The sequence below is a fragment of the Petaurus breviceps genome, unplaced genomic scaffold (assembly GCF_028583685.1).
Source record: "Petaurus breviceps papuanus isolate PSGF00001 unplaced genomic scaffold, PetGlider_PUasm1.0 118, whole genome shotgun sequence".
Taxonomy (NCBI): Eukaryota; Metazoa; Chordata; class Mammalia; order Diprotodontia; family Petauridae; genus Petaurus; species Petaurus breviceps.
The window spans coordinates 2527235-2542585 of record NW_027185616.1 but is presented as its reverse complement, the minus strand read 5'-3'; the positions used below and the strand labels follow the sequence as shown (position 1 = coordinate 2542585).

The 15351-nt window shown below is 38.9% G+C and overlaps 1 protein-coding gene across 42 annotated transcripts in view; it reads right to left on the bottom strand.

Annotated features, from left to right (window-relative positions):
* Positions 1-15351, bottom strand: part of RBFOX1 (RNA binding fox-1 homolog 1) — a 1748893-nt gene that overhangs the window by 382161 nt on the left and 1351381 nt on the right. For 2 of the 42 annotated variants that reach the window (XM_069085429.1, XM_069085340.1), the window contains exon 1: positions 5428-5761. The exons of 34 other annotated variants lie outside the window; for them this stretch is intronic. Coding sequence is in view for 7 of the 8 variants with exons in the window: in XM_069085340.1 (XP_068941441.1) it covers positions 5428-5514 (87 nt within the window). In the remaining variant the exon portion in view is untranslated. Of the gene's footprint in view, positions 1-5427; positions 5762-15351 lie in introns of those variants that run through there. 6 more of the 42 variants (XM_069085343.1, XM_069085417.1, XM_069085407.1 and 3 more) reach the window with 3 other exon arrangements.

The window sequence follows — 15351 nt, the reverse complement described above, 5'->3', positions numbered from 1 at the left end:
GAATATTTCTTGAAAGTCTCTATATCCTAGCAGTTGGTCTTTGCAAAAAGCTCTTGTCAACCTTATCAAAAGCCTCTGTGACTTAGCTAGGTGAGTCCTCACAACTGCTGGGTCTGTCCTTGAAGTCTTTCTAGACTTTTCAGGCTTGCTAGAGCTGCCATTCTTCTGACCTAGCCTTTGAGAAGCCAAGGCCACTTCCATGCCACGATGAGGCACTGATTTTGGGTTTTGGTATAAACATTGCAAAATTCAGCAGAGGTGAATTCCTTCTTTCTGCTCCAAAAACTCACAGGTTGATTCGTAAAAGCACCAGCCACACCTGAAAGTTATTTTTCATGTGTTTTCTGTTGATGCTGTGCTTGGCCATGTACAAAAGGAGTTTAAAAAGGCACCACCTTCTTTGTGCTTTCAGATGAAGAAAGTAGGAATTCATGACATCTATAAAGTTCAGTACAATAAAGTATTCTCAGAAAGGGATATTCCTGAAAATCTGATTTTTAGTTGGGGCAGAGCACAGAGTACCAAGAAATAAGACTTCTGGGACCAGTTCCTAAAATTGCTCTCAACTCTGTCTTTAATCCTGTTAGATCTGATTTCAACATCAAATCGGATGATCTGATCACAAACGTAGCCTTTCATCTTTCTGTTCTGTCTAATGATATGGATATATTATGCTTCACAAACGAAGATGACACTACTGATCTACCATCACTGGACACAAATGATGGATTTTTTTTACAATCATCATCATCATCACCATCTGAGGTAATAGGCTATAACAGACATGTCAACTGGCCTTAGAATCAGGAAGAACTTGGTTCAAGTGGCACCTCCCAGATATGAAAACATCAAGATCCCAAACAAGTCACTTAACTGCATATCTCTAGGACTACAAGTTGCAGATCAGGTATGGAGCTACACTGGTGGAAGAATTTCTCTCCCTTGGAGTCAGTCATACAAATGAAAATGGAGATTTGGATCTTACTCATAAAAATTATGAATGAAAACATTAGGGTTTGGGCTATAAGCTGGGGCTTTTGTTTTTGTTTTTCTTGCAATAGTGGGCATAGACATTTATATCTATAATGTGTCAGTAAGTGATTGAGCTAAGATTTAAACATAGGTCTCCCAATGAAGACTAATCCTCTTTCTGTTACAGACACACTGCTTCTCCAACGAGCTCATTGTTCTATTTGAGGTTCATATCCATGACCCCTAATTCCTGGTGTTATTACTACCGGTCTCTGAGCTCCAGTTGGAGACCAAATGTGTTGATTACGTGATTAAAAACAGCTTGATATTTGGAAACATCCAGATGTTTGGGATCACATAACCATAGTCTACATCTCAGACAACTATATCTACAATTGTCTCTGCAGGTATTCAACCCAATGACGCTTTCATTGATGTTTCTATCTCAGTGGTATACATGTCAGATCCAATGGGAAGCTGCTCTAATTCTCCCCTTCTGCCTTTTGATACCATAAAACAGTTCAAAACCATTTAGCTACCACCCATGCAGGAATTATGCATACAGATTAGAACCTAACCTGGCTATTGAGGTCACATAAGTTCAGAGTGTAAAATACAATTCTAGCCATTATAACGAAAAAGAGCTTTTAGAAAGGTCTAGTTGCTGATCCATCTATAGGAAGGAGAGGCATAGATATTGGTTATTCATGAGAACCTGTCCGGAAAGGTCCTACTTGGCTGTACTACTGAGCGTGATTAGGCTTATAGACAGTGAAGGATCCAGTGTTGAGAGTATTGGAGTCAGAAAAAAGTGGATTAAAACTCATGGTGTAACACTACTAAATGGGTTTGTGACCCTGGATTAAAACCCTTATGTGTCTCAGGCAACTCATTCTCAGGATCTACAATGGGGGAGAGAGTTCCACAGACCAACCACTCATTGAAACAAATAAAAATCACTCATCTATGGTTAGGCTTACTCTATATTGGTATAAGCTATTCTGCCTTACCTAGTGTCATAATTATTTTATTATTAGTAAAAATAAATGAAGAATCTGCCAAAGGGCAATGGAAAGGCACACATGAGCTGACTGTAATACATTACAAATAAGGAATTATACAGATCAACTGTGTAAAGGATGTAATCAAACAAACATAGGACTGAAAAAGAATTTAGGCCAGTCACGTAGGGAGGACGAGTGAAAACTGAGGGGCAGTCCATATGCATCACTGAGGTATCCTTGTGGTATTAAGAGAATTCAAGGAAGGTTCTTGAAGCTTTGGGACTACCTTCTTTGGCAAAATTATGGGGGGGGGGTCTGAACAATAATACCAAAGGATGAGGAAACATGGATTAGTTGCAATACACATTAGAGAGAAAATCCAGGACATGGAAATTATAGATTCATTGTGATATTAGAGTATGAAGTCAAAACAAAACAACACTAAAGAAAAATTGGAGTTTTATTCACTTCATCACCTGAGATAATTAAGTGGCAGAGGCTCCTTTGTGAAACTATGGCAAATCCCATGGAATGGTAAGTATTTCACATCTTAGAAAAGCATTCTGGTCTTGATGGCAAAGAACCCAGGGCACAGAAAAGGAAAGCAAGATGATATTAAATTGCTGTGGAGATGGAAGGCATTTGGTGATGGTAATATTCACTGATAAAATTTTTCTCAAGTGCATTGCTACGGGTGATTTTAATGCAATTGTCATTCTAATGCAAACATTTTAATATCATGTTTTTGGCTCAGTGTACCAGAAAGAAAGAGAATCACTCTAAGTCTCTGACCCTTCAGGGTGCTGAATGGAAGGAGGCAGGCTCTGGACCAGGGATTTACAATTGATCATGGAGTTAGCATTAGAAAAGACTTTTGATTTCATCTACAACCCCCTAATTTTACATGTAAGGAAACTGAGGTCCAGAAAGGGTAAATGACTTGCCCAAAACCATAAAGGAAAAGGCAAAATTATGATTTGAACCCAGGTCTTCTGAGTTCAAATCCAACAATCTTTCTACTGGGCCACTATCATATTGCTCTCTTAAATTTTCAGGCAGGGATGGCAAATGTGCACCCATAAAAGCACTAATAGGATCTGATCATGTCCTGAAGGTACACACAGGATCTTCCAGGCTATGGCAGTAGCGTTTTGTCCACTCCTACCCAGCTGCAAAAGTTGTCAGCAGCCACCTACCTGTCTGTCCACAGAGGACCAGCATCAGTAAATTCAGAAAAACTCGGTAACAAAATTTTAGATGCCATGGGATGAGCTGTTCTGGACAAAGCAACCGAGGGAACTAAAATCTAATGCTCAGGTGAGTTGTGCTCCTCCTAAGGTGGAGAGGACACCATCTATACTGAAGAAATCATGGCTCTAATGAAGTATTAAAAAGACATCTACCAAGCCTGAGACCTTGCATGGAAAAACACACTCATCTCACAGTTTGGTAGCACCAGCCCATTTTACCACACTCCACAAACACACCGGCTGAGATGCTGCACCTAAGGAATAAAACCAGATCTCCCAAATTTTTCAAAGAGCTCTTGTGTCTTCTAATCTATCACCTGGGTAATGTGTCCAGAGTGGCATTTCGTAATGACAGCAACATTCCAACAAATCAATAGTTATTTAATTCCCAACAAGCTCCCGAGTCCATTAAACCTGATTACATTCACCCATTTCAGTTGGGTGCAGTTATTTTTCCTACACCGGCACTTAATCTATAACAGGAACTTATGAGAACTTTCAAAAGCAATTTCAGCATCAATCAGCATAGAGTGAAAGGCACGATTTGCTTGTAATTATTTATTGGACAGGATAGCAGAGGGTCTGACAGAGCTCCTGGTCCTGACCTTCACCCAAAATCTAAAATGGAAATAAGAGGAGATGCCTGTGAGCTTCTAGTCCTGCCCTTGTATACCACGGGAGCAAGAGCAGCCTGTGCCTACTTAGACTGAGGAACACAAAAAGATTTCAGTATTGATAATGGCCAATCTCAGGTAGATCAATTTATTTCTACTTCATACACATGTGGCTGATATCGAGTAAACTCTCTAGTGAAGGCGCCAGCCAGCAATCCAGAATTATTGAGCTGTTCGGCTGTTTGGAATCACCCCAGGTTTGATATTCTAGCCAGCCTTTTGTAATAAACAACGGGTTACAATGAAGGTTGGGGGAAAAAATAATGTGTCTGCCCAACGGTCTGTGCTGAAGACATTTTTTTTTAGTTCAACTCTAATGAGCTGGGCTGGACTTTATTCACTTCACTCACTCCCAAACTACAGGTTTGGGGCATTTGGGTGAGGGAGGGCAATCTTTTTTGTTGCTTGTTTGCTATGAATAACAATTAGATTTTTTTTCATTAGGTAGAGCAAAGTATAATAGAGAAGGATCTATTTTAGATTAAAGGCAGGTGTAAGGAAAATGCCTGCTGTATAACAACCAGAGAATGTTAGAAAGATGGAACTAGATGATAACCGTGCAGAAAAGTTTACAGATATGTACTATATAACAGAGTGGCCAGGCATACAGAATCATTAAACTTGAGAATGAGGAAGGGATATTAGCAATCATTTCACCCAACTCTTTTATCTTACACATGAGAGACAGACTTGTCCAAGATCACACAGCTATGTACTGGAGAAACAGAATGAGAACACAGGTGCCAGTGTTCTGACCACTACACACTAGACCAAAAACAGCAGCTTGCAAAATTCTCACAGCGAAGGCTGATCTTTATCTAAGCAAAAGCCAAGTCCCTTGAAAACCTTTGGAATCTTCGTATCTGACATACAATGCTAACAGACAATCTATTCTGAATGCCGTGATGGAATTAACTGCTAGTTAATTCCGCAAAAAACCAAATATGTTTCAAGTCACCAATTCCTTGCCATCATTAAAAACTCAAAGGACTGATATGGGGTTCCTATAATGATCTCTAAACTTCATAAATTAACCATCAATGTATTATTCCATTTTACAAAAAAAAATTCTATTAAAACAGACATTCCATGTGAAGTCTAACATATGAATTAATGCATATTTAATGTTACTCATATTTGCTGGGCTAAAGCACTTAACTGAACCACATCATGGTAAGTTACTTTGCCTCATGATCTGTACTGGGAATGCTGAGTCCCTCAGAAAGCTGAAACGGATAGCAAATCCTTTGCCCTGTGGTCAACCTCTTGAAGCAAAGGCATGAATGTTAAGCAGCAGGCAGATCAATACAAGCAAATATAGCTCAACTACACCATTTATTCAGCCATGAGAGATGTCAATACACAGATTAGGGTGATCCATCTTTTTGATTTCCTACTGTCTTCTCACTGACTACATGAGGGCTTTTTCCTGTATTAAAAGTGTTTGCTTTCTCAACCATAAAAATTCCAATTATTACTCTAAGTGCACCAGAGTTAAGTTGCTTGTTGGAAGCGGCCTTGAATTACCTGAACAAGTCCCGTGAAGTAAGGTGCCGCGGGCACAATCATAGGCACGCCGTAGGGATGTAGCAAAACTCCTTGAGACGACAACATGGTTTAAGTGATTGTATTACTCCCACTGAAGCTAAACACATCAATTGAAAGTTAGGCGAAAATCTATAGACCAAATTCTTCCAAACTACAAAGCTTAGAGCCAGATAACTTCTGTCAGGGCCCAACCCCTCGTCAATTCGGAGGGGAAAAAAATCTACATCAGCAACTCTTAATGTTAAAGTTTTCTTCCCAGACAACGGAGAGAGACAGCAGCTGCAAAGCTGAAGATACCAAAATGGAAGGTGCTATTTTGGGAACAGCTTGTCTAACATGACTAACCAAGTACTCTTTGTTAATTTAGCTTTGCAAAAAAAAAAAAAAATGAGAGGAAGAAAGCAACAAGATTCAAGTTATTCCAAAACGAATTCTGCCAAATGGTAGATGGCTGGTTCTACATAGGGTTTTGAGAAGATACATAGAAAATAAAAAGTGAGAAAGAAAATATAGGTCGATGTTTAAACTTGAATCAACTTGTTAATACATATGGCCTTGTGCATTTATGAATGTTGATTTTTTTTTAAGAGAGAGAAAACATCATGGAAAGCTGACTGATTGGGATAGGGTTTAGAGGGATAATTTGACTACTGTTATTGTGTGTTCATTGAAATGAGTTTAGAGGTAAAGTCTTTCTGATTATTAAACCTGAACCTCAAATTCTGTAACACTTCTTAATGAAAGAAACTATCAGATTCTGACATGTAAGGCAGGGTCTCTAGAGCACCAAAAATCTGGATAAGATCTGAAAAACTCAGGTACAAATCTGGACCTTCTGTCTTCAACATATTTGCAAACAGTCAGATGAAGACTGACAGCATTCCCCCCCCCCTAGTTTTCAACCAGATGTTCAGCACAGTGTAGACACTACTGTAGATATTCATAATTCTGAAAGGCACAGATAGCAGCTGTGCTTTTGATCTTCTGGTTTTGTCTAGTAGGAGGGCAGGTTGTTATATTTAGATTTTTCACTCTTTAGCAGGCAATTACATGAAAGTCCAATGTGCTGTGTCCACTTCGGTGATATTCAAGGTCGAGAAGAATTTAAAATAAATCTTTCAATAACACCTGCTGAATATATTGAAATTGGGGGAGTCAAAGGTTCTTCAAAAAAGGTTCTTCCACTGTTGCCTTCTCATGAATCCAAGCACGAATTCCTGTACTTTGAGAGAGTCAAGGTGTCTTTATGCTATACTAATTTTAGTTACTTGATTTAGCAGCATAATTGCTTGTCTAGGTAACTATAGTGGACAATATTTGGCACAGAATTCCATTTAAAACTGAGTTTTGGCCATGTTGAAAGCTTTTCTATAATTGACGCTCATGTATCAAAAGAGTTCCCTCAGCAGCTGTAAGCTGACCTCTCTTACTTAACAGCCCGATATGGTTTCTAACTTTAGATTTGGAGCTGTGAGTCCCAACATGGCATTTCTAAGAAGTTACCAGTGAGGACAGAAAAGTTACCATGGGATATAGCCATGTTTACCTATTCCTGGTTTCCATTTATAGACACCTTCACTCTTGGGTACGGGCAGGAGGAGATTATTGCTTTCTGCTAGATTGTATTAATCAGTTCATCTTACGTCACTTTATCTCTGAGTGGTGAAAACAGTTCCTGGCAAGTCATGAAACCGGGGTTCTAATCCCATATTTAAAACTTAAACATGGGATTCTGAGCAAATTATTTCCCTTCTTTTGAGTCTGTTCCTTCAACTACATAATAAAAGGGCAATATTACTTACCTAGTGATAGGTTTGTTGTGAGGATCAATTGAGACCATATATGAGGAAATGTTTTGAAGAACCCTAAAGAGATATATGTTCATGTTATCATAAGGTATTATTATCTTTAATGAGAGGTAACATAGTATCATAGAGAGAGAACTAAGCTCTGAAAACCTAGGTTCGAATCCTGTCCAATAATGAGGTGCCTATAAATCATGGTTAAGTAACTTTACCTCTCTTGGCTGCAGATAATTCTCTAAGACAAAGTCATAGAATAGCTGATGCTCTCCGTTAGTGAAGGGAGTTTCTACACCAGAAAGTCCTGATACTAATGAACTCATGGTATGGAATGACACACTCCTTTATCCCCCTCCCAAGAGTGTATTATATTGACAGTCACAAAGAATAACACTCATAAAGGGAACTGTGTTTAAAAGGTTTTCACAAAACTTTGTTTCTAAACTGGAGTTTTGCCACCACTTACAAAGAATATAATATCTGCTATTAATACAGGGCACACCCAAAATCTCAACATGATCTTAAACTTAAGCTTAGGACTCCACTAAGACCTGGGAGACAGCTTCTATAAGTGCGGAAATATTTCCAAAGTACTTTGCATACATTATCTCATTTGAGTCTCACAAGAACCCTAAGAAGTACAGGTGCCATCTCTATTATTATAATTATCCCCATTTTACAGATGAAATTTATGTTTAGAGAAGGCAGGGGACTTCTCTCAGTCACCCAACTAGTTAGCACCTGAGGTAGGATTTGAACCCAAGTTTCTCCTGGCTCCAATTTCGAGGTCCTTCTACTACACAGTATTACCCATATTATGGAAATTAATAATTGTTTTAGCAAATGCATTTTCATATGTTTCAAGATATTTTCAATCTGGACAAGTATATGATATAACTGTGAGCTCAGGTAGGTTACAGTTGAGGATAGTTACTCAAAAAATCTACATTTTTTGAAATTACTGAAGTCTAGGGCTAGAGAGAAGGGGCCTTTTGAATGGATGCTTACTTAACTCTGGGACTGTGGGGCAACTTTCTGGAGATGAACTTAGTTGGGACAACCTTTACTTTTCCAGTGATACTTTCTGTCTCTACAATTTGCCTGGGATAGAGACGAGAATGGTGGTGGAAGGATCTGGTAATCATTAGAGAAAACATATTCACTACCTTTTCCACCAAGAATCTGAAAATATATCACCAAAGAATGTGTTTTGTATCATTATCCACTCTGAGAATAACAAAATATAATCCATTTTATCCAAAGTTTTGAAGCCAGCCTTCAATCAAATGGCTAATTTACATTCCTTTTGTTTTTCACTTTGCCTTCTATCTGTATTCTCTCCTTTCATGTTACTTCCTTTGTATCATTTGATGTATCCTTATGCAGTTTTTTAGGGATTTCCTTCAAGTAAAATTTTTCTTATAATTTCTTTGATTTTTTTTTAGCTTCCTTTCCCTAAAATAATCCTCTTCTCATCTTTCCTCTCTCTCAATCCATGATCAAACTCCCTTCTCAGTTGCTGACTCTTTGATTCCCTTCTGTCACGTCCTTTTATTTTAATCAAATCTTCCCCCTGCCCCTCTTTTCTCCACCCCCTTTTCTGTGGCTCAGCATACCCCCCCCAAAAAAAAAACATGCAGAATTTGGGATTGTAAATGATGACACCATCCACCCCCATTCCTTCTGCATGACAGACGCCCAAAGATGAAATGTCAGCTTGGAAGAGAAGAGAGCAGAACACAAAAACAAAAGAACAAGGTAGGGGTGAGGGTAAGGCACTCTGATTATAGCCTTAATTTTTTTTTTATCAGGATTGTGTGTGTGTGTGTATACATATACACACATACATACATATGAATATATATATTCCAAGAATTACATTTGACTGTATGTAGTTTACAATTCTCATTTGCTAGCACTCATGAAAGGGTATCCCCACAGAAAATCCAAAATGAAAGATAATTTGTTAAACCCTCACAAGAAAACTGTATTTTACATCATTCCATTAACCAAAACCTTGTCTTAAACAGAATGTTCACACATCTATGGGAGAATGGTAATTGATATTTGTAATGACCTGGAGGTACTGAAAATTCCTAACGTTCCTCCTGAGTAATCAAAGAATAATTTATGCAGAGGATAGTTTAATAAATATGGTGTTAAGTATTTCATTTTATTGGAACCCACAGAAAACTGGCAATCTCTGTTTACCAGACTATGTGAAGAACTGGAATATCCCTTTTCCAGTCTTTGCTTAAAAAAATACATTCAACTATATGTAGCTCTCCAATACATTATGTAATGTACAGAGAAGTAATCTGTAGCAGGATAATCAAGAATTGATTATAATCACAATAGAGCAGTTATCTGAGCATCTTCTAGCCAGATTACTTGGTTATAGTAAAGACTGCCCACATGACAATGGAGAAATGGCCCTCCCAGTTCATACCTAGGTTATCAGAAAAGCCATTCCTTCCATTCCATTATGTCTTCTACTTCCTAACTATCTTAGGAATCACTTACATCAATTTGCTATTCCCAGGTGCAAACCCTTCAATGGTTCCCATTTCCCTGACATGGAATCCAAATACTTCTATCCTGCTTTGAAAGACCCTCACCAAGTTCAGTATATATTTGATCACTCCCCAAAACGTGTCTTCCATTCTGGCCAAGCTAGTCAACTCGTCCCATATCATAGATTCTTCCCTATCAGTCAGACTGTTCCTTTTCAACCTCCTTTCCTGAATCTTCATGAAGCTCATGTCCACTATAACCTTGGGTGTCCCAAAGGACTCGTCTTTGGTCCTCTTCTCTTCTTCCTTTATTGTATTTCACTGGAAGCTCTCATCAATTTCCACAGTTTCAATGATCATCTCTATGCTGATGATTCTCAGATCTATTCAGCCATCCCTAACCTCTTTCCTGAGCTTCGGCTACTCAGTATATATCTCAAACTAGATGTGCCAAAAACATTTTAAATTCAACATGTCCAAAATGGACATTGTCATCTTTCCCCCAAACCATTTTTGACCTTCCCTTTTACTGCTGAAGGCACCACCATCCAGTCACACAAATACAACCTAGTTGGGTGTCTCACTTTCCATATATATATATAATCTAATGCCAACAATCCCTGTCAATTTTGCCTACATCACACCTCTCACATATGCTCCCCTCCCTTTTTCTCTACTATCATTTTACAACTGGACTACTGCAGTAGCCGGCTGGTTGATCTCCCTGGCTCAAGCCTATGCTCATTCCAATCCATTCTCCACTCAGCTGTCAAATTCATCTCCTTAAGGCACAGATTTGGCTGTATCAAACCCCTCCCCATTCAGTCAACTCCAGCGCCTCCTCTACCTCCAGGATCAAATATAAAACCCTCCATCGTTCAAAGTACTTTACAACCTAGTCATGCTTTTACTCCCTGTTATATATTCAGGGATCCAGTGACACTGGCCTCCTTGCTATTCCTCTCCTAAGGCTCTCCATCTCCAGACTCCAGGCATTTTCACTGACTATTCCCCCTGCCTGGAATTCTCTCACTCCTTATCTTTTTTCAACAGGAAGCTTTTCCTGATCTCTTTTAAGGTCAGTCCCTTCCCTTGATTTTTTCCAATATATCCTGTATATATCTTGTTTATACACAGTTGTTTTCATGCTGTCTCCCCCAATTAGACCATGAGAACAGGGACTGTCTTTCCCCTTTCTTTGTATCACCAGCACTTAACATAGCGCTTGGCACAGCACATGTGTAATAAATGATTATTAAATGACTGATTATAAACGAAGATTTGAACTCAGGTCTTCCTGACTCCAACTTCAGCACTCTAACCATCATACCATTAATTTGCTTAGGAAATTCCAGAACACCCAGCAGATTCACAGACTCTCCAATTAGCATTGGACTAAAACTGAAAAGAGAATGGCATTAGCTGCTTGGTTTGTTAAATGTTCCTTGACTTCTAGTTTGAAAATTCCAGAACTGACTCATTGAACGGAGATGTTTAAACCTTGATTATTATCAAGAACTATCTTCTCCTAAATCAGGTCTTTGGTGATTACTAACTATATGTAGAGGTGCAGCACCCAATCACAATCTGAAAGGGTTTTGTTGTTGTTGTCATTTGGGGGGGGGGATTTTGAAAGTTTGGGGTGGTTTGTTGGTTTTTTTGGAGAATTGGGAAACTTCCCTTGGAGGAATCTGGGTATCCTAAGAATGGACAAAACTACATCTGGGGATCTCTAGGACAGCTCCTTTCCTGGAAAATGCTACCTGCAAATAATGCATGCAAAAATTTGTACATTTACATGGGAAAGGGACAGGAACTGGGCCTGAGAGTTCACTGCCAGGGGGTACATTCAAGGGAGGAAATTTGCAGGTCAGAACCTTCTCTGCAACTTACAATCTTACAGAGATGCCTTGGGCACTGAGGAGTTAAGGTGAAATATGGTGATAACTATAGCCCAGGGTCATATATGGTCAAGATGGGTCAGAAAGTCAAAACTGATCTCAAATTTTCCTAGCTTCAGGGCCAGTTCTCTGCTGTCTTTCTTACATAGGAAAGGTAGTTTTAAATTTAGATGAAAGGCATATATCTGCATAGCTATGGTAAGTGCATATCATAGACATAAAATATATGAATAAAACACATGAATATTTTACATACATTATGTATCCATGCACGTGTATGATAGGGATATATATATATTTACTTATACATGTTTATACATATGTATATATTGGCAGAAAAATGTTCATATAATTGTTAATATAATGATAGAAATTGTTAATAGCAAATATAATATGAACTTCCACTCTCTCAAATGACCCTTGCAATGTCAGCATTTCAGTAATGTCCTTACTCTTACATTCCAACTCTTAAGACATTTACTCTTAGGAGCAGCTAGGTGGCACAGTGAATAGAGCACAGGCCCTGGAGTCAGGAAGCCCTGAGTTCAAATTTGACCTCAGACACTTGACACACTGACTAGCTGTGTGACCTTGGGCAAGTCACTTAACCTTAATTGCCTTAACTTCCCCCCTCCAAAAAAAAAATTTAAAAATTACTCTTGATCAGGTTGTACTGAGCCACACCCCAGATTCCCCCCACCCAGGCATGCTGCCATGTGGGAAGCCCAGTTCAAGCTGGATCTCAGCTTCTAAGTGTCCTTTGGAAGTCGTGGCACAAAGGGCAAAGGACCCAGAATGAAAGTGGCTTTCCTTGCCCGAACTTCAAAGGGTCACTAGGGTCTTATGACAAGGCCTTGATACCTCACCTTACTACTTCTCCTCCTAAAACTATAAAATTTTTTTCATGGGTCTCTTTGGTTGGGAAATGAACTGAACATCCCCCCAGGGTGGCAGGTCTACTACCCTGCTATCTCAGTTAAGGATTCCTCAACTCATGGCTTTCATGTATTTCAGGAGTAGACAGTATACATACATAAATATGCTCTCTTTCTCCCTCTCTCTTTTTGTATATATACATATATGTACATATAAGTGTGTATACATACATACATAGTGTGTGTATATATAATATGTATGTGTATGTATATATATATATGTGTACATACACACATATATAAAATGACTACTAGGTGACTCTGCAGCAGTCTTAAAAACTTAGGCTTATGTTCAATAAAAGTAGACTGAGGTAGGGGTGGGTAGGTATACTTGGAAATAACTAAAAACAAAACCCTAATGCTTTTGCAAAAAAAGAAAAAAAGTTAGATTTTAATCAGAATGGGGATGAGAAGACCTAACAATTCAATCCTAAAATTCAATCAATCAATACTGCCACAGCTCCTACAAAGGGTGTGTTAATCTATTCCTCTGTGTCTCTACTCACCCTCCCTATAATTTTCCAAACCAAAATATTCCTGCCTGGCAGACATTCTCTTACATGTGTCTTCCCCCCATGCAAATGCAGCCTCCTTGGTGGCAGGGGTTGTCTCTGCTTTTATTTTTATTTCTCCAACACCATGATAGGGACATAGTGATCCTTTAATAAATGTTTTTCATTTATTCAATCAGTAATAATTTATTATGCACCTATTGTTTGCCAGATACTGTGTTAAGCCCTGTGAATATAAAGAAAAAGCAAATAATTCCTGCCCTCAAGAACTTACAATCTAATAGGGAGATTACAACAACATGCAAAAGCATATACAAGATACATGCAAAGTGACCTTAGAGAGGAAGGTTCTAGCAGCTGAGGTGATCATTAAATGTCTCCTGAAGGTGAAGCCTGAATTGAGTCTAGGAAAGAATAAGAGTTTCTAAGAGGTTTAGGTGAGGAAGATCATACTAGAATGGAGTTTGTATGCTGTTATTCAGTCATTTTTTAGTCCTGTCTGACTCTTCATGATCCCACCTGGGGTTTTCTTGGCAGATATACTGGAGTGGTTTGCCATTTCCTTCTCCAGCTCATTTTACAGATGAAGAAACTGAGGCAAACAGGGTCAAATGGCTGTAAAGATAATGGGAATTTAAAGATCTTCCCTGCTCCTTAATAAGACCAGGAGAATTTGAAGACCCTCCCTGCTTTGAAGATTTTCCCTGTCCCCTAATAGGCTGAATGTAACCACATGGAGCCTGTGGAGGGAGGAGTTTGCTGAAGGATGGAGCAGAGCCCACAGGAAGCTGGGAGTCAAAGTAGTTAGAGGTGGAGGGAGGAGAGGATGCACTCAGGGAGACAACTAGGCTTGTAAGTGTTGGTTTGTGGGAAGGCTAAAGGATGGTGTGCCTTTCTGCTGCATTGTTGTATATTAACTTCTATGTTGCTATAAAGGATTGGGTTTCCTGGTGTTGGGATTTGCTTTTCTGGTGTCTGGATAAATGTTTTGTTTCTGTCTTCTATATGGAAAGTCTGTTATATTTTGTGATTGAGAACTATGCCAACATATTTACAGTCGCCGTTGACACTGTGAATATTGTGTTGGCACTACAGTGTCTTGCCCAGGGTCACATAGTTAGTAAGCTTCTGAGGCCAGATTTGAACTCAGGAGGATGAGCCTTTCTGACTCCACTCTCAGCAACTCTATTCCTACCACCAAGCTGCCCTGAAACATGTATAAGAAATAGCACATAGGTCTGTATGGCTGGAGAGGCAAGTAGTGAAAGCTTGGAGCAGAGTAAGGTGTGAGAAAACCAGAAAGATAAGAAAGGCCCAGGTTGTGAAGACCTTTAAATGCCAAAAAGAAGAGTTTATGTAAGATCCTAAATTTAACAGGAAGTCACTGGGTTTTATTGGGTAGGGGAATGACATGGTTATAGCTCCTTTTTACAAAAATCACTTTGGTGGCACTAGCTTGAGGCAGGGAGACCAAATGAAAAGTAGTGCAATAGTCCAAGTGAGAGGTCATAAAGTTCTATACACTAGAGTGGGGCCCATGTGAGTGGAGAGGATGTATGGATGGGAGAGCCGTCACAGAGATTAAAAACAACAAGATTTAGTGACTGAGTTCAAGGTCCGTGGGAGGAGTGAGAGCACAAAGTGATACTGAAATGGTAAACTTTGGTGGTTGGGAGTATGGTGGTGCCTTCCAAAGAGGGTGGTATGGCAGTTTCTTCATTTGTAAAATGAGAAATTTGAACTAGTTTCCCTTGAAGATATCTTCTAGCTTTAACATCCTGTTATTCTGTCAAGGATTATGAATTCTTAAAAACTTTCTTTGCTGAAATTTCCATTTCCAGCTTCAATACCAAAAGATATATCAATCAGCATTTATTAAGTCAATAAATATTTATAAAGCACCTGTGGGTCTCTCACAATCCTGGACATTGTGGGAGGATAAGAATACTAAAACAGGGCCTCTTTTCTCAGAGTTTATAATATAATGGGGAAGAAGAACTTTAATACAAAAGCATATAAAGAGATTTTAATACATAAGGACACTTAGGCAGAAAGGTAGAAAGATGGGTGGAATATTAGACCTGAAGTTAGGAAGATGTGAATTCAAATACATCCTCAGACACTTACTAGCTTTGTGACTCTAGGCAAGTTACTTAATCTCTGTACACCTCAGTTTCTTCATCTGTAAAATAGGGATAAAATAATAGGATCTACCTTCTAGGGTTGTTGTAAGGATTAAA